Genomic DNA, 27,631 nt, shown 5'->3' with positions numbered 1-27,631 from the left:
GCCAAACAACAGCAACAGAGTAAATCAAATGAAGCATCTCACAAAGAGTTTCATGTATCATTTCAACCAGCATCATTTGTGGATATTATTTTTATGTTTGTTACAAGCATTTTCAAAATGCTATGAAGCAACTTTCAAAAATATTTGAGAAACCTCCTAGCTACTTTTTTCAACATTATTATTACTCATGATTGCTGCAATATAATATTGGTCATACCAGGACCTCTGGTTCCATCATGGAATCTGTATTGCATATTTGACCATGCAAAGAAATTAATTTTCATTAAAAGGATGAAATTGAAATGACACTCCACACACAATTACATTGCGACCAATCAATACAATAAATGCAAAATAAAATACAAGGCAATTGCTGCATTGTTTGACCTGGAAGGGCTGAGATATGGTAACTTGTGTATGCTCCACCAGAAGTTCCATAGAAGGAGGTGAGACATCAAATATTGTATTCTCTCCTTTGTAAAAAGGTAATAACCTGTATTTACCTGTATGAAAAATATATAACATCAGTTTTCAAGCCTTCAGAAGAAATATACATCATAAAATTTTCTGGTATTTAGAAGCTTTAGTATCTAATTTTCAACCTATCAATGAACAAAATATAATAACAGCAACGTATGGCCAAGAAAAATATTCAGATCAATAACGAGCCATGAGAATGTAAATACATGTGAGAAGAACGTCTTGTGCATGTGCAATACGAGATAAATGAGGGGAAATCGTCTTTTGAATTCTACATCTCCTACTGTTAGTGGAATTCCATCCATTGAAGAATGTCAAGATGTGTGTGCAGGATGCCAGATGGTAAACAAAGTCAATGCCAATTGATGCAAATAAAGTATAGAGGCTAAAGGATCTTTGGACCTGGTTTGTGCTGTTTTGTGTGGCCCAATGAAGACACCCACTATGTAGTGAAGTTTTGCTTGCTAATTGTTCATGACTTTTCTAGGAAGATGCTGGCCTACTTCTTGGAAAGTAAGTCTGAATGTTTCTCTTATTTGTTAGCATTCAAAGAAAACAGATAAACCTATATAGTCAGTGAGACCAGATAATGGGGGGAATTCACCTGCAATCAGTTCATGGGATTCTGCAAGGAGAATGGTATGCACAGACAGTAATCTACTCTGCATGCTCTATAGCAAAATAGGGTTGCGAAACAGACAAAAAGGACAATTATGTCTATGGCAAGGTTTATCATGTGCAACTAGACTACACCATATAGGTACAGGCTGAAACTATAAATACAAAAGTTTACATCCTTACTCGGAATCCTTCAAGACATTCCAAAATATCACTACCAAGGAAGAATAGTCAAGGAGACCATCAGTAAGAGCATTGTGTTTCTTCAGTTGTGTTCCTTTTACTGTAATTCCTTGGCAGAATGGAAGTAAATTAGATAGTAAAAGGGATGTATTTCTTTTGAAGTTTCATCTCATAGTGTGACAGTTAAGTCAAGACATTGTTGTCGCTGCCGCAAAAGATTCAAATCTTTGCTGCGCTATTGTGATTACAAGCTTTGTGCCCCCCCGATCCAATGTGCTCACAGGTTTGAACCTTTGCACTAATGCTGTTGGCATCCATTCCAAGTACCTTGTGCTCCAGACCCTCACTGGGCTAGTGTGCTCACAAACTTTGTGCCCCTACTAGGCTACTGTCCTCATGGGTCTGAACTATTCATGTTCGTGTTGTGCATTCATGCCACGGAAGAGGTCCCCCATTTGTGGCCTCACCTAATTTGGGCCAGGCCAAAAACTCCCTTCCCAGCCCTCTTGTTGCAGCTCACTCATCAAAAAGAAAAAAGGGTACACATTTGTTGGCTATACTAAGCAATCAAAAGAATATAGGTTACATAATGTGACTATATGGTGATTTGAAAAGATGTGACTGTATATGATATTTAATTTCAAATGATGATAAATCTACAAATGGTCCTATAATGGAAACAAAAACTGGAAAGGTAATAGAATAACCTGAAAATGGAATGACAATAGTTCGCTGATATTTAGGAGAATGAAGAACTGGATAACAAACATGGTAATGGTAACCTTTAGAGCAAGCTCAACAAAAATGAAGAACAAAGAACTCAAATATATGACCAGGCGAAGGACAAACCTTAATGGGAGGAATGCCATGAAGGTGGAATTTCAGAGCTTGATGTAGAAAAAGAATAAGCTTTTGTGTTACACTAGCCCAAGGTAATAAACACAGATTGCCAATGGGTATTTAAGGTCAAATGTAAACCAGATGATTCTTTGGATAAGTACAAAAGTAGGTTTCTCACCAAAAGATATGCGTAGTGAGAGAAGGGAATGTGAGGAGACATTTGCACAAACTACAAAGATGGTAACCTTTCAAATGGCAATCTGCTAATCCCTATTGCTACTCAATTCAGACAGAAAGTTAATCAAATGAACACATTCAAAATGCTTTATTGAATAGAAATTTAGAGAAACAGGTCTAGATGATGTAGATACAAGAGTTCCAGTTTCTAGGAAAGAACACTTAATTTGCAAGTTGGTGATGACAGTGTGATACTAGTTCTTTATGTTGATGTTCTTGCCATCAACAGCAACAGAGCGAAGTCAATTCAATGGAGAAATATCAACTTTGTTTTACTTTTGAGATGATCTATCTCAAGCTCCTACATTACTGTTTGGGCATATAATTTTCGAACTTAAAAATATTATATCTGTATTACAATCAAGCATGCCAAAGTTATTTTGGAAGACTCAAAATGTGTGAGTCTAATCCATCATCTTCACCAATGAAAGGCAGGATACAACTCTCAACTAGCATTGATTCACCACCACTCAATGAGTTAGTGTATTGTCAACCATATTAACAAACTCCACAAGAACTCGCAAGACTCACGAGTAATTATGAGCTAGTTTGTTGAGTGATATACTTGAAGCATTACTTGGGGCCAAGTAATGCAAAAAAATTGTCATAATTTTTCTGTCAAAAGTCACTCTGACTCACAACAAAATGCATTAAAACTCATGACATTAGCATTTGACTTGCTGTCAATTTCAAAAAAAACAATTTTTGAGACAAAATTAACATTTTATGTGTCTTCTTTAGCAATGGCTCCCATACTAGATTTTTACAGATTGTTGAGGGCTTGTCCAAGCTTCCCATGTATGAGGATTTCCATTTGCTGTTTTCTCTAGGTCATGGTTCAAGTTTCAGCACATTTAAACTAGGTGAGATCTATGTTTGCACTTTTCTGTTAAACATCAGGTGTGTTTGTCCTATGGTTGCATGCATAACTTAGCATTCTATACCTTTTTATCTCCTTTAAAAAATATTTTAATATGTGACATGAAATTTCTATATTCAATTTGTTTTTTTGGTCTTCTTCCTAATCCTAGTTTTTCTTAGTTTCAACTTGGTTTGTAATAAGTTTTCAAACTTGTTTACTTACCCCTTTTCCATGTGAGATTATTATTTTTCATATTTAACTATGTGAAATCTGACATACTCCAAGTAATGGCTCCTTTTTGTTAGAATAATATTTCTTTACTGTTAATGGTCAATATGTAATTAGTTACTTGGCATATTAGATGTCTACAGTACCAGGTTGTTAGAGGTAGTTGGTTTCATTAATATCTACAGTTATTTGTAATCCATTTATATTGTAATCCTTTTTTTTTCTCATGTAACTAAGATATTTTTACCAGTTCTTTCTTGACCATGGTATCAGAGCCTAGGTTAGGAAAAAATTTCAAAAATTCTGTGGGCATTAATTTTTCGAAATTTACCTCAAACCCATCAAGGGTTTCTGTTCTTCCTCAGCACTGTCTGTTTTTGTGGGTTTGTTCGAGGGCTTTTTTGCCCTACCTGCATCTGCTTTCTGTCAACCCACACGTTTTTTTGGTGTTTTTTCTGTAATTCACGATTTAAAAAATCACGTGGGAATTTTTGCAACCTAGGTTTTTTCAAACAACAGAAAACGCGATTTTGTATTTCCCATCAGATCTTCTGTGTTTGGACAATGGTTTTTCGTTTTTCCGGTGGCTTCTTTTTTCTACGCAAATGTAAAATCGCGAAATGGCATTTTTTCCTTTCTGGGTTATTTCCAGTTGCGGTTTCGTGATTTTCTGCAACCTAGGGTTTGGAGACTTCTTCCAGCGAATTTCATGTTTTAAAAATCACGATTTTTGCACTCTGCCGACACAATTTTTCTAGAAATCGAGATTTTTTTGTGTTTTTTTTGGGCGTCACGATTTTTTTAGCGGTTTATTGTGCGGCTCAGTCTTAATTCTGCTGCCTAGGGTTTCAATTTTCAAATACCCCCAGTTTATGTTTGGCGGCCATGGCTCTGCAATTTGTTTCTTCACGGGTTTCTACAACTTCAACTAGGATTTTGACCCTTTGTTTGCAGTCGAAAAATTATTTTGATTGCAAATTCTTGGGGGGGGTTTTGAGATCTCAATTCAGTCGTCGTCATATTTTTCAGAGTCTTCCGAAAAAAATTTGCCTCGAAAACCGTGCTAGTGTTTCAATTTATGCCTTAGGATTTGACTTGCAGAATTTTTAAAAAACCCTTTGATTTCATTTGCTAGTTTTCGTGCCTTGGAATTTGTGCCTTCACCAGTTTGACCTCGAGGTACGTGATGGCATCTCTGACAAAAATTATGCTTGAAAGCAGCCAGAAGTTCAATGGGAAGAATTACAACATTTAGAAGCAACGCATGCTTACGATCTTTGAATATCGTTGCCTCGATCAAGTTGTTTTAGGAAACGTGTCTCGTCCTACTACAGCCAGCAAGGATCAGGAAAATGGGATGAGCACAACCGAGAAGCAGTCATGCTGATTAAAATCTCTATCACCGATGAGCAACTACCTCAAGTACCATCCGGAAAAACTACGAAGGAGATATGGGATCATTTGAAGAGTCTCCATGAAACCTCTGACAAGAGCGGAGCATTCTTTCTAAAGAACATGCTCTTTTCGATTATGATGGAAGAGAGGACACCTCTGCAGGATCACTTGACAAAGATCAAGGACATTCATGATCAACTAGAGGCGATTGGTCGCACAATTGAGAAAGAGGACATGGTCGTCATCACTTTGAAGAGTTTGCCAAAATCTTAAGAGCATTTCATGGAAACGCCCAATATCACTTCCACTGACGTCGATTTGAAGTTTTTTGATCTTTGTAACAAGCTTTTACAGCAAGATCGGTGGCAACAACAATTTGGGAGCAATAACAATTCCACCTTCACCGAGCAAGCATTCTATGCCAAATCTTTTGCTAAGAACAAAGGGAAGGCTCCATCTTCTAAGCCAAAACCCTTTGGTTCTTCTGAGGACAACAAGAAAAAGAAGAACGGTCAGTGCACAAAAGAAGCAGGGAGCATCTCAACAAAAGGCAAATGTCGCAGAACACTCTGAGAAGAAAGAATCTGCCTTCTATGCTTTTATGGCCAAGAGAACAGCAAATCCAGTACACTCTTCTACCTGGTATATCGATTCAGGAGCTTCGCAGCATTTTACTCATCGTTGGGATTGGTTCACAAAATTTGAACCATTCTCGGATTCAATAATCTTCCAACGAGGAGAAGCGTACACAATTATTGGTAAGGGAACTGTCCAGATTCACTCAAGAGGTAGAAATTTAATTTTTCTTGATGTCTACTATGTTCTAGGCATGGAACATAATCTTCTCTCCATCAGCCAGATCATGAGGCATTCTCCTCAATTAGATGTTATTTTCAGTTCGTCCATCTACAGCATTGTTGATAGAGAGACTCATACTACAATCGCAATGGGACTTGAGGATCATGGTTTGTATAGACTTGCTGATTCCGAGGATTCTCAGGAGCACACTCTGGATGCTAAGAGTACATCCACCAGAAGACTTTGGCATCAGTGTTATCCATTATTTTAACATTTGACATTTTTAGATAGTGCTATGTTGCTTAATTCTTGCTTGTTCAAATCAGGTGTAAGAGACACTAGCTTTTCCTTTGCACTCTAACAGGACTTTCATAGACATAAGTTTGTTTACCAGAAATAGAGACAAAAAGTTTAATTTTTAAAAGAGTACGAAAATACAAGGCGTTCCATTAGACATCTGTGCAATGAAAATTGTAAGCAAACAATCTATAGTCTATATTTCAACTCAAATGAATGAAGCAAAAGAAATATAAATTGGAGAAATTCTTAAATCTTGGAATACTTCAACTCACTAAAAATCGACACTTCATTACAATTTAAAACAGTTAATTTATTTTCACAATAGACACGTTACGGTCCAGATTGCCAAATATTTAATACAGAATAAACAAAACAAACATTTTGTTCAGAGTTCCCTAACACAAGTCTCTTATACTAGAATGCAAGCCCGAATATAAGAAAGTGATTGAATAAGATGCATCAACTAGACTAAACTATTTAATGCATAACACAAAGAAAACGCATAGGTTCTCCTGTCTTTTCATTCATTGCTTCGATGACTTGCTTCTTTAGCAAAAATACACAACTCTAAAGTAACAACATGTCACAGCTATTCTCTTCCTCCTGGTAGACACTTCAACCTTCACCAAGTGAAATTGGTCTCCCCTTACCTTTGAAATAACATTGTTGATTTTTCTAATGATGACTGCATAGACGAAATTATTCCACACATATGAATAACCAAAAAAGGAAACCTACCACAAGGAATAGATTTAAAAGCAAATCTCCCATTTGCATCAGATATGGCATGACAGAGTGCTTGTTTTTCCCATGGAGCTGTTCCAGCACCCTGGGGGCAGTGAACCTCGACAACATCATCAGAATAAAGATATACATGAACGCCTAAAACTGGATTACCCTGCAATAAATTAAAAAACAAAAATTAAGCAAAGTAACCCCCGTACCAATCTAGAGCACCAAACAGTTTCAGGATTCAAAACAAACCCTGGTGAAATGTGAGATTTTTCGTTAGCAGAAACAGTTTCAGGATTCAAATCAAAATATCTGTGTCTGTGTGTGGGATTTTAATTACCATCTTCCAAAGGGCATGTTCTTACAAGATTATTTTTCCTACCTCACCCATCACCTCAGAACATATAACCAATCTCATTCTGCATATCCTATCGCTTTTGTCAATGCTATTTAAATGCACGTTATTGTGTTGAATATAACTACCATATAGATAATTAATTGGCTCCTAGAAACCAAGTTAGGAAATATCTCATTTGTGCATCAGCAGATTGTAACCTACCAAAGAACGAGTTACCCAGCTAGCCACAGTATAGCCTACCAATTTCACTGAATCTCAAAATAACATTAAGTTAAAAAATGCTTTCGACCAACATAATATATTTGACAAATCTTTTGAATTCAGAAATAGATAATTGAAATATATATACTGTCACATAGTTCACTTATTTCCAATCAAAAAATTCAATATTAGCCAAACAATAATGCTTAACCAAAAAAAGATTAAACTCATTTTCAGCTTTTCCATAGAGATAAGATCATTTTTTGTATGCTTCTTCATGACCAGGGGAGGAGACAGACACTAAAGAGATAGACTGATATCCACCTGAAAGAAGATAGGTGGTTTGAGCTGATATACGTGTGATAAAGTGGGCAGCATTTGTTTACTTGGTCTGCAGCAAATCTCAATTGAGTACATGAGAGCTGAACTATTCCATCCAGGAAGATTACCTGGTTTTGATGTACATTTCAGACAGAGGCATTACACACCTTATATCTGCCAGGAAGATAATCTAACAAAGTTTTGCACATTTAACATCTATTCAGAGAGGTTGTCATCTTAGGGGAAGCAAATTTAGTTTGAGATTACAGAAAATGTAGATATTAGTTTTAACAATTATTTTTTAGATTAAAAACATTTGCTAATATTTATCATTTTATTAACTAGTACTAATTTAGTATACAACATATTTAAATAAAAATAAAAATTGGCATTTATGTTATTTAAATTTAATTACATTTTTTTCCAAACTGTATTAGTTGATGAATGGACACAAACACGAACCTTGTCACATGGTATATACTATATATACATTAGATTAATGTTCAAGGAAAACCACATATTTCACTTTAGTCTTGCAAGATTTGGTAAATATTGTTAAAATTTCTTCAGAAAAACTTCCCAATGGTAGTTGGAATTTTAATAAAACTGATCAAAACGTATCTATTTAATCAAGATATATTCCCCCCAAACTCTCCTTTTATCATTTTACATATGAATTCGAACATAGGAAAAAAATTGTAAAGAAGAACAGCCATATGGTAGTCTTCGAAAAAATTTAAAAATTTAAAGATATTGATAGAAAATACAGAGTTTACAAAGATCAGTACACTGCATCAAGAAAAAGGGATTGAAAGTATTACTGCATTTTACAAACAGCATTATAAATCTTGTAGTAATTCAAAGAGAACAATACTAGTAAAATAAAGCAAACAGTACAAGGACAGAACAAACTGAAAACATTAAGAAAGCCAAATCAAAAGAAAGTATAGATATAACTACAGGTGGGGAGAGGCAGTTAAATGTGGAGCTTTTCCAGTGAAAGACTAATATCACATTAGTGAAAGACTAATATCACATTAGTGAAAAAACATATCACATTTCACTGATACAAATGATAGGAGCCCCCAGTTGTAATTGTTGGGAAATAAGGTATTGCACACCATGCATAATGATATTTATAATTGTATTATTTTATTTATTATGTGAGTTACACATGAACGTGTAACATGTAGAGATTCCTTTGGAATATTCTCAAGGCCACTTTTTCACTTTTAGCTTAGGGTAGTCGTTTTGTTAAGTTGTCTTGATCTTTAGCCTTTCAGTGAGAGGAAACTAGTCTAGTCAGTTAGGATATGATGAATTTGCGTTAAGTTGCTAAGGATGTCAAAACTGCAAGATTATTATCAAAGATGTCAATATTGTCCATGTTGTCAGGTTGCAAGGAAAAATGCTAAGTTGCTAGGGTTGAATTTGTTTTTGTCTAGGTGGCAAGATCAATCATGAGCAACTGCCACTTGATCCCCACAAGTCCGGCCTACCTTAGCATACATCCACCTCACCCCCAAATCCATGGATTTCCACTTGGCCTTGAAATCCACAACCAGCTTGGAAAGACTTCCAGTCCCCCCCTCCCCAAAAGTCCAGCCATCATGACTCAACTTCCAGTTACCATCAAAGAGTCCGGCCAGCTTGGAAAGACTTGCAATCGCCCTCCAAAAGCATGGCCTTCCTAGTAGGAAGGCACTTCAGGTTAAAATCCACAAATCAGACCTACAAAGGGTGAAATCTCAAACTGAAAAGTCACAATCAAACCTGAAATTAGTGAAATCAGACATGTAAAATCTTTAGGAATGCAATGCATCTCAGATTAGGGAGTTTGAAAAATACGTAAAATCAGTATATATCAATCATGTTTTATGCTATCTTGTTTGTTGTTGCAGATAATCACATGAAGGAGCTAGCTGCAAGTAGCATCAAGGTTTGATGCAAGAAGGGCTCGAGGTATCAAACACAAAGACAATGCAAGAGAAGGATATTAGCACCTTCAAGGCAAGAGAGATGTCTTCACCGTGTCCAAGAACACCTCAATGAAGAAAGAGTACAGATCAACATCAACGAAGGAACATATGACTATCTTGAATTTCCTTCAGAAATCCAAGAAAACTTATTAGGATAAGGAGGCAATCCAAGGAGGAGGTTCAAGATGGAGAGAAATGCAAGGACAAGTTCAAGACATCATAATGGAGTTTCCACACAAGAGAAAGAGAATGTTCAAGGAGATAGTTCCAAAAGAGTTGCAAGGAAATATTGGAAATATCTCCCACCATCATCACATCAGAGGATTGGAAATGTTGAGTATCAAGAGATAATGCCCAAATCACAAACACTTGTGATGAGTTACAAGGAATAAGCTGAGGTGGTGCCTAATCATCTTCAACCCAATTACATCATTCCAAGTTAAGGTGTCCATATTCAATGCAATTGACTCATCTAACGAGGCAAATAACTACCACATGTGGACACAAAGTTCAATGTACCTAACCTCATCACTCATTGGTCAACATTCAAGGAAGGACATGTGTCCCATTTATTGTAATTTTATCATTGGTCAAACATTAAATGTTATGTAATGGGTGTAACAAACCTAATTAGGGTTTCTACCTTTCAATCTTGGCCATTGATTTGAATTTGATCCTTGCCATTCAATTGTATTGAGAGTACTATATAAGGCTCCACTTCCTCATTTGTAAATATTAATAGTGAGTAGTGAATAGCAAATTAATAGTTCAGTAGCAAACAACAATTGATAGCAGATAGCTAGAGTAGAGTAGGAGAAAAGGAGATTGTTGCAAAGGACTTTGTTGTAAGAAGCATATTATTTTCATTGAAGATATGGTGAACTTCATGTGTTGACTCAACATTTGCATGGTCTCTACTTCTAATTTGTTTTCATGTTGATTAGATGGATGGAAGTTATTATGGATGATTAATTGTCAGATTTGCATGTTCATACTACTTGTATTTCACTGATTGCTATACTTTGCATGGTCAGCTAAACTCCTTATTCAAGCTCAACTTTGATTGCTACTCACCCATTGATACGCATCACATTGATGGTGTCTGTTGTTGGTGGTGATCTGAACATCATAAAATTACCTTAGAAGATCGCACTAGCTTTGTGGAGTTGTTCTTTGCATGGCAAAGAAAAGTCTAGTAGAGTTTCACTAAATCATTCATAGTCTCTTACATTCTAGGAACTAGATTTGACTCCCTAAACCCTACCTCTTTTGCCCTTTTGTTTCCAAGTTAAGTAAGTCTTCATGTTCCAACAACATTCAAGCCAGAGTTCATGCAAAATGTAAATCCCCATTATGATTACAGAAATATCACATCAACCACACGTCAAGACCTAACATTTGGAACCTTGGAGTCACCTCATATGATGACATGGAACCTAAGTTTTGGAGGGTGCCCCTGCCAACCAGCAGCACAGACAAAATCGGGTTTGTAATTTTGTGCCAGGGTTTTCAGAGTTTGAAAGCACAAGGTCCAGTTACACCTACCAAAGGCCTTCAAGATATTTAATTTGATCAAAACTTTAGGTCTTCTTTTGGAATATATAGGGAAAGTAATATTATATTGGTCCCCAGGCACAGTATGATGGAATAAGATAAAAGAATTGGGAAGCCTAAGCATCCTATTAAGGTCTTGCATGTCACAAGGGTATCTAAAGCCCAGATCCATATCCAAATGCAAGGGTGAAAACTAAAGAGTTACAGTACCTGAACACAGATTAAAAATTTTATAGAAGAATTTTTTTATGTCAATCAATTACAGCTATGAAATTATTTTTGAGCAAGCAACAAACAACATATACATGTTCAGAACTGAAGTTACATAATTCCTTATAATAGCTGAAAAGCATACCTGTGAAACAACCAGTCCATCAATATCATAGCCAGGTACAAAGAAAATGTCATCTACTACCAGATTGGAAAAATCTACATCTATCTGCAAGCCAAACAAAGATCAGGTCACCAAAACGTCCTCGGTAAGAACTCCCATGTATGTGGATAATGTTTGTACACAACAAACCTCATGAGAGCCTCTCTGTTCAACTGTTAAAATTGGATGGGAAGCAACTAGCTTGTATGTCCCTGTAGTTGAAGAATATTAACAAGTATCAAGCAATGAACACAATCGTAGACAAATTATAGATCATGCAGTTGCCCCAAAATTTATACAGATGTCTCAGGTGTGGAAAACTCCTCAGGGGACTGCATGTCAACAAAGGAAAATCCTATTCAACAAAATCAAGGCATCATGATAAATAGCTTTTGTTACTTCAAGCTATCGATTTCACTTCATTATTCAATTTATCCTTCTTAACTAGTAACAAAAAATTATCAGTTTTTGTCATAGGCCTCTAAACAAAATTAATAAAAAAGTTAACAGTGACAAAATGCATGTGACTTAGTATCATAATCTAAGGTAGAACCTGCAAATTATTGACACATACATGAAAATATTTCATGTTAACAAATATAATTTGCATCTCTACCATATAAAGAAATTTCCTTATTCAATGATGAAGCTACAAAAACTGAACTCATGAATAAATGAGTATGCTCTTTCTCAGGCCTATGCGTCTAGATAATAAATAATACAAGGTGAAATATGCTATCAAGAAACTAAACCCAAGTAGCAGCGCCACTTACAGACTGATTAAAGCTTAGTCAGTGTATGTACTAAAAAAGGACTTTCTTCAATAAGTGATAAAATAGGCTTGCCAAATAATGATACAATTATTTATATGTAATTAGTCTCCTAGCCCTAGGTTGATTGTTTGGATTGTGCATAACGTTAGGTTGGAAGAAGTGTCCCACCTTTACTTTTACTTAAAATTCATCCAACTTTACATTCATTTTTATGAAATTTAGTCACATGTAATTCCAATTAAAAATGACATTTGGTTCAAAAAAGTTGTGTAGGAACCCCTCATTTATGGGGGCGGGAGAGCTAATTCTCTAAATCAAAGATAAGGTATAAAAGGTATAAAATTGCAGGTTTATTTCAGTATAAAATCATGAACTTTCTTTCTGAGGGAAATCAAGTGGCTTTGCATAAAGGAAATACTTTTTTTAGTTTAAATTTGCAAGAAATTCTTCTATGCACGTCAACAGTGAATTGGCAAAAACGCAGCTAGGTTTCTATCAAAGTGGCAGCCAAGGTTTATGGACTTTTTGGTGTGCTCCAATGCCTAAGGTTTGCTAGGACAGCAAACAGCTGCTAGTGCACAATCACCTAGGGATTCTAAAAAGTGAGCCGCAAGTTTTTTGAAAAATTGGGCTTCGGTTTACCTGTGCCCAATTTCAAAAAGGTAATTTTAAAATGTTTTGAGAAAATTATTTATTATTTCCACATCTGAGAGTTTATTTAATGGCATCACCTAGTCTCCATTAGGAAGATAAGTTGGATGGTGTATTAAATTTCTTCCACTGAAAAGTCTGGGTGACTTTGTTACTGGAGGAAAATGATTTTTGGGAAATTGTCAAGGATCAAGTGACTCCACCTACACATCTGTGGAATTTGGCAATTCACAAAAAGAAACATATTAAAGCCAAGCAAATGATCCTAGATGCAGTGACGGATCATTTAGTTCCTCACTTGTCAGAGAATAAAATAGCCAAAGAGAAGTTTGACGCCCTAGTTAGTCTTTTCAAGAGTGAAAACATTAACAGGAAAATGATATTGAGAAACAGACTTAGATCCATAGAGATTTCTAGTATGGATACTATTACTAGTTGCCTAATAAAAGTCAATCAACTTCATGACCAACTTCCAGAAGTCAAGGAAAAGGTGAAAGATGCAAAGCTAGTGAACTTAGCTTTGAATGGGTTCTCATCTTCATATCATGCTTTTGTTTAGGGCATTTGTGCTAGGGAAAAATTTCCTTCCTTTGAGACTAGGGGATAATTCCTCTATTTCTATTGTAGATGTGGTAAGAGCTTCTCAAATAGTGACTGGGTTATCCACTTAGCTGGATTGGTAGTAAAAGTGTGCCTAAGTGTGAATGCAGATAACAAGATGAGCATCTATATTAAAGGGAGGTTGAAAATCTAGGGAGGTGACTCATAAATCAAAAGCTTACTCACAATAACAACACCATTTGTGTCAATTTCAAAAGTTCACTTCAACCTTAAAGCATTTTCTCCAAATTTCTGCAAAATGGTGTAAGCCTTACACCCTATTATGAATGCATTTGAGCTTATGATGTTGTAATTAAAATCTTTGTAGAGACAAATTTCCCTAATCTGAAATATGGAGATTCGATGTCAATCATGTAGCTCTTTGTATTTTGCTTTGAGTGTTATAAAATGTATTATGATGTCATGTGTGAGTGTTATGGAGAAAAGAAGAAACCTTAGTTTTCTGCTTCTGTTTAAGAGATCAAGAAAATGTGAGTGCAATTACTGAAATCTCATGTTGGGAGAGGAATTGATGCCCATAGCAATCCTCAATTGAATGTTTTCCAGAGACATGAGTAATTCCCTTTAACCACCTAAGTTTGACAAAATTTGGGTTTTCCAATTTCGCTGACCTCCCAACAAGCAGCAGCCTTTCATTGACATGAGTGTTTGCCTCCCAAAAAGATATGCATCATGTACTTCTAGAGCGAATACAAACAAATTAAGTCTTCAATAGATTGGTGTTACCCAAAATGTAGTTATGTAAAATTCAAGGAAAACAGAATAATAGCTGTCATAATACAAAAGAACTACACATTATATACAAACAAAAGCCCCAATATTCATCAATAGCAGGAGAGTATTCGGCCAAGATAGAATTTGAAAACTGCCTAAGTTTCTCACATGTTTAACTTTTAACAATTATGTAACGGTATAAATTACTTCAACATGTTTGCAGAAAAGTTTCAACAAATGGAATTACACATTATCGCAACTGGATAAGTAGAAGCATAGATTTCAAGAAAACTAGATATCTTAACCAAGGATAACAAAAGTAAGTGCTTTCATTGTTTAAGCCAAATTGAATACTGCCCCTGGGCCAATAATGATGCATTTAACATTTGTCAGAAGAATTACAAGGAACAATGGCATTTTATTCATCTTAGAAGACTTGTTTTCACAAAGACATGAAACAAATCATAAATGACTTAAACAGATGATTCTAATATAAAACTTAAATAATTTTTATTATCAAAAATTTGAATTACAAAAAAAAATCAATTCACAAATGATTGTCATTTGTTTATTTATTTCAGAAAAAATAGATTTATTGTAAAAATATCAAGAATCATGAAGCAAGGTTTTGTTTTCTTCAGACTACATTTGACTTCTCCAAATCAAGTTTTGTTGCAAGCAGAAAGAGATTCTGGACATCTGCAAATCAACATAACAATAATGTACACACCTGGAATAATGTTTTTGAAGTTATAACTTCCCCCATGCGATGTAAACACACTGTTACTTAGTTTACTCGTGGTGGAGATGAGTTCGACCTTCACATTGCCAGGACCTTCATTTATTTTTGGGCAGCTTTCTCCTCCAACAGCCCCTACAACTCTTCCAGATACAGTGAACCTACAAAGGCCAACTAAATTGAGAACTCGACTCTAATTCAGATCATAGGATTAATGGTGGGAAAAATTACAACACAGCATAAAATTAGGCACATGTAACATAAAGATAGTTCATAGAGAGCCGAACCCAGTGAAGTGAAAATTTATGTCTTCATTGCCATTGCAACCATTATTATCCACTGATACAGGAACCTGCAATTAAACTCCAGATTTCAAAATCTATAATCCAACATTTTGCCTTGAATGAATTTTGATAATTTCCGAAAAATGATGATTTGATGTTAGATGCACAAATTGCAAACTATATATAAGCAGTCAAATTATTCTATAAACTACACACCATGTTAAAATCTAACAAACCCAAAATTCCAATGTTTGACATCCAAAATCTATGGCTAGATAAAGTTCTAAAATAAGGCATTTTTTAGGATAATTAAGCATATTCAAGGCATGGGCTTTACTAAATGTGCAAAACTCCTTGCACAAATCAAAACTATGGGCTTAAAACTCTAAAGCTTAAACAAGCCAAAATGTACATATATGAAGATAGTGTGTGGGTGTGGGTGTGGGTGTGGGTGTGGGTGTGTGCAACTGTGCGCGTGCGCGTGTGTGTCAGAGAGAGAGAGTTATACTAATGTCCTAATTTAAGCCAGACTTTTAAAACTTAAAATAGAAAACAAATGGAATGGTAAAACAATTTTGAAATCTGAATAATAACTGCAAAACCTGGATCTCAATAATTTAAAACCAAAAAAACACTAAAGATCTGAACTACAAGACTGATATTTAGAAATGCTGAAAACCTGAAATAATTCATTTTTTATTAAAAATTTGGGAAAAAAATAAAATATATAGCTGAAAGATAATAGATCCAATAATACCACTGACAAGGGTGTGATGTATTGATTAAAAGAATTTTGAAATCTGAATAATAACTGCAAAATATAGACCTACATAATAAGAAGTCAAAAATACTGAAGATCTGAAATACAAGACTGTTAGAAATTCTGAAAACCTGAATTAATTTTTCATCTTTTATTCAAAAAATTGGGAAAAAAACAAAATATATAGCTGAAAAATAATAAATCCAATACTGCCACCAATAAGGATGTGATGTATCGGTTAAAAGAATTTTGAATCTGAATAATAACTACAAAACCTAGATCTGATTAATAAAAAAACTTTAAAATACTGAAGATCTGACAACAAGACTGATATTTAGAAATGCTGTAAGACTAAACTAATTTTTCACTTTTTATTCAAAAACTGGTAAAAAGAACAAAATATATAGCTGAAAAATAATAGATCCAATAATGCCGCTGATGAAAGTGTGATGCATTGGTTAAAAGCTTGCATTGTTGTTGATGCCACCGGTTTCAAAATCCCAATGGGCCATTGAGCTCACAGACCTTGCCTCTGCCGGGCTGCTGAACTTGCAGATTTGGGCTGCTTGTGTTAAAGAAGGACGGCAACAATGCCTTAGGAAGAGGTCCACCAGATGTGGCCTCTTTGACTTCAACCAGACTAGAAGTTCCCAAGTAAACCAAACAGTAAAAAAGATAAAAGAATACCAGAAAAAATTGAAATGAGATAATTCATAATATTAATATTTTGCTAAAAATATAGTGTCTGCAAGTGGAAAACATTCTTGAGAAAGTCGTAAGGCCAGATCAGGCTAAAACCAAAACAGTATCCACGGAACACAGGCCAAATGACAGCCTTAAACCTTTCCACAGAAAATTTATTTCTCAAAAATAAACTGTGACAGAAAATTTATTTCTCAAAAATAAACTATGCAGAGAGAAATTATTTCTCAAAAATAACCTATGCTACAGCATATGGGTCGTCTTCTATAATAGATTTCCTCTAGCAAACTTTTCACTTGAAATTATGAGATAGCTGATAGAGTCACCTTCCCTTATAAACCCTTTCAAAATGAAATTATGCATGTTGGATGAGTAATTTGTTGTTACTTTTGTTTTTCCAACTAATAAAAATTACGTTTAACTTTCTCACACATGACTAGCTAATAAAACTAAAAAAGCTACAAACATAAAATTTCTATAGAAACCTCAACAATAAAAGTAATATTTACAAGGGTGCAGCCCCCTTAGGCTGAGTTTTATTGATCAAAAAATAATAATTTAGGTAGTATTTTATCTCCCAGTTATGGGTTAGTGGTCTATAAGAATAATCAAAGAGAAGAATAGTGGTTTTTACTCAAAAGAATAGTAGGTTTTCATCCTCCACTTTCAAATATAGTGTTTTTGTCCTTAGATTAATTGAAGCATAGTTTCATGCTCCACAAGGAGTATAAATTAAATAATAAAAATGTTTTTCAATGATGTCTCCTCCTTGTTTGGTCTCTATAAAATAAAGTCTTCCTGCAACAGTCAACACCCTTCAAATGCCCACTTGATTGGTAAACTTTAATTATAATTTCATTTTATAAATTTTATTAGCACTAACATGATCAATGGCTATGCCATATTCTGGAATTGATGCTGTCCATATTATATGCTGAGACCGCAGTGGCTTATTATGACTGTTAAGTGATGTTTTAATAACCCCACTCCCTTTTTGATGGTTTCGCATTGTTAATTAAATGCCTGTGCAGTTCATTAAATGTAGCTGTGCTAGTCTCTAATATAATAATATCAATAATTTAACCTTAATAATAGAATTATTGATTTTGTCCACCTTGTAGGAGATTTACATTTATCATGCCAGGTTTCCCTTTCCCCACATCCATATCTCTTTATTTTGATGTCTGTATTTTCCCCAAGCCCCATCTCTTGTTCCATTAATGTGAAATTCCCAAGGCCATGGGAAACTATTGGCACTGGGTATGGTCTTAGTCTTATTTTGAAGAGCGAACATTACCTTTTTTTAAAACATGGAAATGTGAAAGTACCCGTTGTTTTATGACAGAAAAATTCGCCATCTAGCAAAAGGGTGATAGTGGTAAGCTGAACTGGTGAATATGTCATTGCCACAGCAAACATCCCTATGGAAAGTAGCAAACTTGCCATGGTGCAAACAGCAATTGGAGAATATAAAAGGACATGATTTTGTACACATCATTTCTAGTCTAGGAGGAATCCAACACATGGAAGGACCATGTCACAACTAGACGATGTGGGAAGTATGTGGTGGCTTCTTAAAAGTCTTGAAGAAATGTGAGACAGACAGAGAGTTGAAATCTAATGTCCCCTTTTTAAAATGGGATTTACTAATAAAAATAAAAACTTCAAATATAAAATAAAAAATATAATATAATATAATTAAGTTTATTGAAAGGTCAAAGGGCATGAAATGAAGATTTGTGACTCCGTCAAACATGAGATATAAAAGGGAGACAATTTCATTTAAAAAGGAAATCCAAGGATCATTCATCTAACAACAGTCAAGGAAAAAAAGCATGGACCATATGAATCAAGGAAGGATAAATAGAAAGGAATGGGAAGAACATAAGGAAGTGACTATTTCGATGCACAGAAATTATGAAAGATTGCACTCTTTCCAAAGCGGGTTAAGTGTGAAAGGTTGAGACTCTTGCAAAGCAGACGTAATGAAGAGGTGTGACGTCTCCCTCACAGCAGAAGATATAAAGGGAAGAAAGTTTCATTTGAAGAGAACATGCAAGGGAGATCAATTTCAAATAAGTTATTACTATCAAAAGGCAGCAATGGAGGTTGGTGACTCATTTCTAATGAAAGGTGGTGACCCCTTCACCAATAAAGGAGAAATCATTCCAAGCATTCAAGAATCACTATTCAATTATCAATTTATCACTCGTGAATCCATCAAAACAAACCCCTCATCCATCAATCATCAAGAAATCAAGAAATCAAGCAAACAACCAATCAGCAAGATCAAGCAAACAATCATCAAATCCACATCAAACATCACTTCATCTTGGGATCAAGAAAACAAAGAATTCAGCAATCAAACATCACTTTCTCAAACCAGCATTCATTCAATCATCCTTCGCCAATATATAATCCACATTCATTATATTGTCACGCATCAATCATCCCATCAATAAGCACTTGATCATCACTCACCAATACATCAAATCAAAGGAGTTCATTCAATCAATCAATCATCGAAAACATCAATTTGGAAATATACATAGAGCAGCAAGCAGTGTGTGTGTGTATGTGTGTTTCAATCAATCATTGAAGACATCAATTTGGAAATATAAATAGAGCAGCAAGCTGTGTGTGTGTGTGTGTGGAATGCACGTAAAACGCTGGTTAAAACATATTTGTCACATGTTTTTTCTCTATAAAACCATGCATTTTCTCATTTGAGATGTCCATTTCTTATTTGATACATTTTATAATTGAATTTTGCAAAGAATATATGTTTTTTCAAGAAATTTCAATTTTTAGTACTTTCTAGGTTGTGTGTGTGTTGGGGGGGGGGGGGGGGGGGGGGGGGAGCTGAAATGTGTTGATTATAATTAGGGATGGTGGATTCCAATTGCCATGGGCAACATTGGAATCTGCCCAAGGGGGCCAGCCCCTTCCCCAACGTGTAGGGCTGGGCCCTATACCTCACGGCATCAAATGAAGATCCCACGCTACACTCAAGCCAACACGCCACCATGTATTGGGCCAACCCTATCCTACTGATTTCGGTTAAATAAATAAATCAAAGTCATTAAATCATATTGGGCCAACACGCCACCATGTATTGGGCCAACCCTATCCTACTTTCTAGGTTGTGTGTGTGTTTGGGGGGGGGGGGGGAGCTGAAATGTGTTGATTATAATTAGGGATGGCGGATTCCAATTGCCATGGGCAACATTGGAATCTGCCCAAGGGGGCCAGCCCCTTCCCCAACGTGTAGGGCTGGGCCCTATACCTCACGGCACCAAATGAAGATCCCACGCTACACTCAAGCCAACACGCCACCATGTATTGGGCCAACCCTATCCTACTGATTTCGGTTAAATAAATAAATTAAAGTCATTAAATCATAATGCAAGCCGACATGATTAAGATTATTATTCCCCATATAAATAAACTCCAACTTCACTCTATCATTCACTCATTCAGTTTTTCCATCCATGCGAAATATATGTGCCTACCAATGCAAATTCAAGAGGAAGACTACATCTGCAATTAAAGGGATTTATCCCTGTCATATCAGCGAACTACACATGCCAGTTGTGGTGCGAAATTCATTAATGAAGAGAGCGAACTAAGGGATAAGGTTGCTGTCCATCAAAGAGCAGACTTCATACATTACCAACCTAGGGTTTGGACCTGATTGCTGTTGGAAGGGTTAAAGGTGCAAATGTGACTACTTGATGCTTGTGAAAGTGCAGGTTTGTGGAAGACATTATCAGTCCTAAGTACACACACCTTCAAGTACTTGAGATAAGTGTTGTAACCCTCATATGAACATAATTCATAATCAGATCTGAGGATCTTTTCTGGTTGGGTTTTTCCTCCTAGGAGGTTTTCCCAGGGTAACCGTGTCTTGTTCTTATTTTATTCATTTCTTTGTTATGCCTAAATCTGGAAAACTATAAATCTTTCATCTAATCAATTTAGTTAGAAACTAAATTCTGGTTTTCTGAGCTTATATTAATCTGAAAGTGTTAAAACTAACAAAATGCACGTAAAACACTGGTTAAAACATGTTTGTCGCATGTTTTTTTTCCATAAAACCATGCATTTTCTCATTTGAGATGTCTATTTCTTATTTGATACATTTTATAATTGAATTTTGCAAAGAATATATGTTTTTTCAAGAAATTTCAATTTTTAGTACTTTCTAGGTTGTCGAGTTTTTCTAGAGTTTTTGTCAATTATTTGCCAACTCGATAATTTTGAGCTTGCAAACCATGTGTATAGTTGTGTATGCTTATGTTTTGTATTAATTTCCAGCTTATGTGAACATAGTTCAGCTTCCAAAGAGCAAGTAAACAATTCCAAAACAGAATATGATAAGATTTTGGTAATTTGTGTTGATTTTCCCAGGTTTTATTGGATGTATTATAATGTATATATCTGATTCAATCTAATACTTGCATTCTTGGAATTCTATGTGTTCTCAAATTGAATAACATTATACTATATATATTCCTTTGGAGAGGCATGTCCTTGAACGGACATGTCTCTCCTTTAACTATAATAATTTAATCAATATTATAATGTTTCATCAATCAATTATTAATTTAGAATAATATAATAGATTAATATTAAATATTAAATTTTATATGATTAATAATAATATAACATAGTAATATATTATTATTAATCAACATATATTATATGTATTCTAAATAATCATTCGACTGAAGTTACAAACATTAACAATTTGCAATCCACGAAGCATATTTTTTCAGGCACTCAAAGATCACGTGCTAATTTTCTATTTCCAATAATCTTACAACTACACTTTTTAGTTTTCAATCCAGAAGTTTCTTTTAGTTTTCAAAAATTTGGGACTAGTGGATTGCCTCAATCGGCGATTCTATACATGAGCTCGCACGTGGATTGCCTCAGTCGGCGATTCTATCCACAAGCTCTTACGTGGATTGCCTCAGTTGGCGATTCTATCCACGAGATCTCATGTGGATTGCCTCTGTTGGTGATTCTATCCACAAGCTCAAGTTATTGTAACATCGTCACCTTCCAATAACCTCAAAAATACAAGTGGAAATCATTTGGAAGTCGTCACTTCCTTATGATTTACACAAGGCCCATAACGCATTAAATGATTTCATTAGTATAATAATCAATTGAATCAAGTTTTACCTCATACGTGTTTCACCTTCAATAGTGAAAATCCCTCTCAATCACTATGATCGAAATTGTCACAAGTTGACTGAACCATCTACTCCCTCTGAAGCTCAAGTTCTTGTATCAAACTCTTGTCCTCTTTTGAAATGTCAGACTCTCTCTGCATCTGGTCTCAATCATCAATTCGTTTATAAGCATCAATTTATTTCTCCCTTTAATTCAATTTTATTGTGCTTTCGTCCTGAAGGTATGTCAGAGAGAGATTACAAATAGCTCATAAACTAAATTATCTTGAACAGAAATACAAATGATAGAAGCATACAAGATTTTACTAGCCAATATTATAGCATAAATTACAAACTCAATAATTCATGTGCCTTAATAAAACATGGAATACTTATCTTAAGTTTAAAACATTTCCTTTCATAAGGAGAGCCCATATAAGAAATATCACGCATGAATCATCTCTCATCATAATTCCCTTTGAATGATGTAGAACATTTTCATAATTTTGATCAACACTCTCATTATGATCTGCCCCACACAGTCATAAATAACTTTTGCAATTTACCAAATTTATCCAATCTCTTCGGTGAGATGTTAGAAAATCTAATTACAAACATTTCCTCCAAGTTATAGCCAGATCCAACGGTTAAAACAAAAGTTATGACATTTTTCCCAAAACTGCTAACCCTAGGTAGGGTTTCAAGTGACTTGCACCAAAGTCGTCATATCTTGCACAAAACTGAATCAAATTTGATGAGATAAACATATTTGAAAACTAGAAACACAGATCTTTCCACCCATATATTATAGTCCTCATTTTGAGGCCAACCAAGGGCCGTACAATGGCATATTTCAGACTGAAAATTCTAGAAAAAACTGAATTCTCCAACCCTCTCCAACCTCCAAATTAAACTTCACAGGCCTGAGCTCTGATACCATGTTGATTTTCCCAGGTTTTATTGGATGTATTTTAATGTATATATCTGATTCAATCTGATACTTGCATTCTTGGAATTCTATGTGTTCTCAAATTGAATAAGATTACACTATATATATTCCTTTGGAGAGGCATGTCCTTGAACGGACATGTCTCTCCTTTAACTATAATAATTTAATCAATATTATAATGTTTCATCAATCAATTATTAATTTAGAATAATAAAATAGATTAATATTGAATATTAAATTATATATGATTACTAATAATATAATAATATAACATAATATAATATTATTATTAATCAACATATATTATATGTATTCTAAATGATCATTCGACTGAAGCTACAAACATTAACAATTTGCAATCCACAAAGCATATTTTTTCAGGCACTCAAAGATCACGTGCTAATTTTCTATTTCCAGTAATCTTACAACTACACTTTTTAGTTTTCAATCCAGAAGTTTCTTTCAGTTTTCAAAAATTTGGGACTCTAGTTTTCAGTAATTTCATATTTCACTTATACAACAGATATATCAGGCATTTCTCTAGTGTCTCATATTCCCTGTTTATTTTCAAATTTCTGTACCACTTCTTTTCCATATTTTCTAGGATTCCGAAAGCTACTTCAGGTTTTAAGTTGAGCTAATCACAACCATCCCTTAGAGGTCAGGAAATAAAATAAATAGATAGTTACGTTCATCAGGAAACAATCTATGAATTTATGTAGTGTCAATTGCTCAGTTATGACTAGTAAAGAAAGTTCAAACACATATTTATCTATACTTGAATGATTCAATCATAAATTTAAATAATTTATCATTAATCATTTCATTCAATATTTGTCTGTATTATTGTTCAAATGTTTGAAATGCAAATCCACGTGACAGATAATGAGAAAATGAAAAGAATCAACTCATAAGAGATATATCTGCCGAAAAATGTAGAAGTTAAAAAGAAGCACAGATTTCATAACATTTGAAATTGACTAAATCAAACACATTTATATAGGTCAAAAGGAAAAAGTGGAAAAGTAAAAGTAAACATTGCCTGATCTGGTTTCCATGACCATCCATCTGGACCTTTGATTTTGATTACAAAAGACCCCTGCTTGAAAAAACAGAACAAATAACATAAGAAAGTTCCAATGGTATATTTCACATTAAATCTGTCTACATACACAACAAATAAGCTAGAAGAACCATCAATGTGTGCACGTAACATTCACAGATGTCTGTCTTAGGGAACCTAATATCTTCTGTTAGAACAAGAATGAAATCTAGATGCATTTATGAAATTCATTTGAATGAGTAAAAGCATCAAAAAACCACACTCCTGGACAAGGGCAGGTAAAAAACATAAGGTTATTCACATAGGCATACAACCAAGTGTAATATATACACACCAGACAAAGTTAAGGAATAAAGCATTTTTCCACAGGTCTATCTTGTGCATTTACAACACTTTACTTTTCTGAAATTTCATGGCAGCTATTATTGTTGGTGTGTTTTTTATGCACGCGCAACTCAGAATATAATACCCAAAGATATCCTATTCTCTCTTGATCAAAATCTTCTATCTGCTAAACAAACGGACTGTGTGATCACCGATTCATGCGGATAGTCTCAATTGGTTCGTTGTGATATGCTGGTAATCTCAAGGGGAACTTATACAATTGTTCGAGAAGTGAATCCATCAAAGGATCTTACTAATTGCCGACACTTGTAATTTTCTTCTTAGGAATGATTTTCAATAAATTCAACTTCAATCTTACTTCTAACTAGGCTTGGAATAAAAGGCAAAAGGATAAGGGTTTAGGAAGATAATTCTAATTCCAGTCTAATCCTATGAACTCAAAAGACAGAATTGCAAATGTGGAATTAAAACCAATCCTTGCTTTGCCAAATTCAACAACTACACAAAAACGGTGCAATCTTCTAAGGAATTCAAAAGATTTTCATATCACTCGTATTCACCAGCGTTTTGAACAATGAATAAAGCAATAGAAGTTAAGTTTTCTTTTACTAACTTTGTACGATAACTGAAAATCATCCAATTACCAAAACTATAAACACATTATCCCACATTGAGCAATTCTATCAAATCCTTCATTCAATCTATCAACTTGAAAATGAAATCTATTCTATTGAGAGCCACGAAAACAAGCATGACTTGCAAAAGTAGACAAAATACACCAACAATTGAACAATGAATTATGTCTTAACACTTAAAAAGTATCACTACAACAGTTTCTCAAAAATCTCCTCCTTACAAATGAGAGGAGGGTTTATATAGGCACCCCATTACAAAGCAATGGCCCAGATTGATCCAAGATCAATGGCCAAGATTGATAGATAAAACCCTAATTAGAGTTAATTGCAAAAAAAAATCTTTTCGGTCAATGGGAAAATTACAACACTTCGGAGAACCAATGAGAAAATAGGAGCCGCTTGTTGAGTCCAGTTCATTGCACCTAGACATGTCTGACTTGAAACCCTTGGATTGGTTGATTGATGACTAGGATTCCACCTCAGCTTGTCTTGCAGATTTGATTCCACATCATGAAGAAATGTTGATACCTTAGGCAATATCTTATGGATGATCCAGTTGTTCCAGTTGCTTGATGTGGAATCTTTTGGTTTGATTTGGATTTCCAAAAGAAATCCAAGGTGGATGTAAAGCCTTTCATCCTTGTATGACTTGATCTTTTTGAATATCTTGATTAAGTGTAAGTCCTTCTTCTCTATTCCATTCATCTTTGAATTCCACCATGAAGCGTGAATGATGTCCTTCTATGCATTGTGGAACCATCTTTCCAACAAGTCCTCGTTTCATCAGCACCTTTCTAGAAATCCCTCCTTGTGCTGACATCTACTTCCTGAAAATATGAGAAACTCCTAAGTTAGGGAAATAGGTATGATGTCTACATGACATTTTGAAAGGTAGCTCTGATTTTCTGATTGTATTCTTGAAATCAGGTCCAAAATCAGATTGAGCAAAATCTGAAAAACGAAAAACTCAGAGTTAGAAAAAACCTAGAGATTATGGAATTAATGTCTGTTATGGACCTAGGAATGAAAAACCAACTTAGGGAAACTCTGAAAATTGAAATCAGACTTGAAAAACTTTTGAAATTATGAAACTGAGTCTGATTTATTGAAAATGCTTGAAAAAGCAACATGGTTTCTTGACAAAATTCAAAGAATTTGTGAAGAAGAAAAAAAATTTGTGCACAGGTCTGAGAATCAAGAATTTGGAATAAGGGAAGGAATTTTGAAGTCCTTCAGACCTGAAAGAATTGAAGAAAAATCTCAGAGAAAAGCCTCTGATTTGCCTTTGAATGCTTGAATCCTTCCTTAGAACTTGCTGTAACCCAGCAATTACACTTCGAATTTGCCTAAAAAACCTTGGAAAGATGACTTGAAAAGTTTGAATTTCATAAGGATGAGAGGAAAAGTTGTGAATAGTGAATTGCCAAGGCTGATGTCTTATAGGAAGTTTGAACCCTGCCTTGCATTGTTTTTTGTTTTAAAGAGTTTTAAATGGCAAGGTCTCTATGGTCATAGTTCCAGCCTTGAATCAAACTTTCCTATTTTGTTTCCTTCTAGAAGCCTTTTCTCTTATTTTCAATTCTTTTTACATTATTCACATTTTCTTTCCTTTCAAATGACTTTCCTACATGTGATTCTTCCTTGCTTTAATTGTTTTTTTTCCTTTTCCATCACTTTGCCAAGTTCAAATTTTACCTTCTCATGCGTTAGGTGAATTCTCATGCCTAGCTATTTTTTGTTTTAATCACTTTTATCTTGCCAAAACTTTGCCATGAGTTAAGTGAATTCCCACATGTACCTTGGCTTTTGTGAATTAATCCAAAAATTTTAAACTCTTTTCCAAACTTCATATTCATGTTGGGCGAATTGTTTTTCTTCATCTAGAGTCTTTTGCTTTTCTTGCTTTAATTCTCACTTTGCCAAGTCCCAATCTTTCTCTTCTATGAGTTAGGTGAATTCGCTTGCAAGCTTTTGTGTTATATTCCATGCCTTTTATTCACCATTTTTTTCATCTTGCCTAAACTTTCTTTTTTCCTTTTAGGGCGGACTTTGCAAGTGACTAGGGAAGATCCTATCATGCTAAGGGCAGACTTTACCATGGCTTGAGGAACACTTCTATGTGTCTAGGCGGACTTTGATGCTGGCCAGGAAAGTTTTCCACCTTGAGGACGGACATTGCAAGTTGATAGGGAACTTTATCATGTCTGCCATACTTAATCAAAATTTCTGATCATTTTTTCCAGAAAATCACTCATTTTAATATCCACTTTGAGGGCGGACTTTGCACTAGGACAGGAATCTTCTTCACTTGTAAGGTTGATTTAAAACTTAATCATATTTCCCCTTCATCTTCCATAGGCGAACTTCACATTTGACTAGGAATTCATGGTAAGGCAGACTTCGCAATGGGCTTGGGAAGCCTTCCAATGTGCAATTATCTCATCACCTCAACACTTGCCCCATTTTCTGATTTTTACCAACACTTAATCATTCCTTTTTCTGATTTTTCTTCCTTTCACATCCACCCTACAACAGACTTGACATGAGGTTGAGGAACTTTGTCATGAGGTAGGGTAGAGTTGCTAGGTGTCAATAAAGATTCTTCATGCCTTGGGTGCACTTCCCATGCTCACAAGGAAGATTTCATCATGGCATGGGCGGACTTCAACTTGGATAAGGAATTTTGATGCTCGCTAGGGTGGATTTTGCCTCTTGATACGAAATTTTCATGATGTGAACAAGGAATTTCTTCATTT

At 34.9% G+C, this 27,631-nt stretch overlaps 1 protein-coding gene across 2 annotated transcripts in view; it reads right to left on the bottom strand.

Annotated features, from left to right (window-relative positions):
* LOC131065560 (uncharacterized) overlaps positions 1–27,631 on the bottom strand; it is a 151,264-nt gene that overhangs the window by 109,295 nt on the left and 14,338 nt on the right. For both annotated transcript variants that reach the window (XM_058000108.2, XM_058000109.2), the window contains exons 4-10: positions 23,875–23,931; positions 15,245–15,309; positions 14,949–15,118; positions 11,610–11,671; positions 11,442–11,525; positions 6,680–6,839; positions 388–503 (exon numbers count right to left, since the gene is read on the bottom strand). In XM_058000108.2, coding sequence (XP_057856091.2) covers positions 388–503; positions 6,680–6,839; positions 11,442–11,525; positions 11,610–11,671; positions 14,949–15,118; positions 15,245–15,309; positions 23,875–23,931 — 714 coding nt within the window. The remainder of the gene's footprint in view (positions 1–387; positions 504–6,679; positions 6,840–11,441; positions 11,526–11,609; positions 11,672–14,948; positions 15,119–15,244; positions 15,310–23,874; positions 23,932–27,631) is intronic.

Source organism: Cryptomeria japonica, chromosome 4 (genome assembly GCF_030272615.1).
Source record: "Cryptomeria japonica chromosome 4, Sugi_1.0, whole genome shotgun sequence".
Classification (NCBI taxonomy): Eukaryota; Viridiplantae; Streptophyta; class Pinopsida; order Cupressales; family Cupressaceae; genus Cryptomeria; species Cryptomeria japonica.
This window is presented reverse-complemented; position numbering and strand designations above follow the sequence as displayed.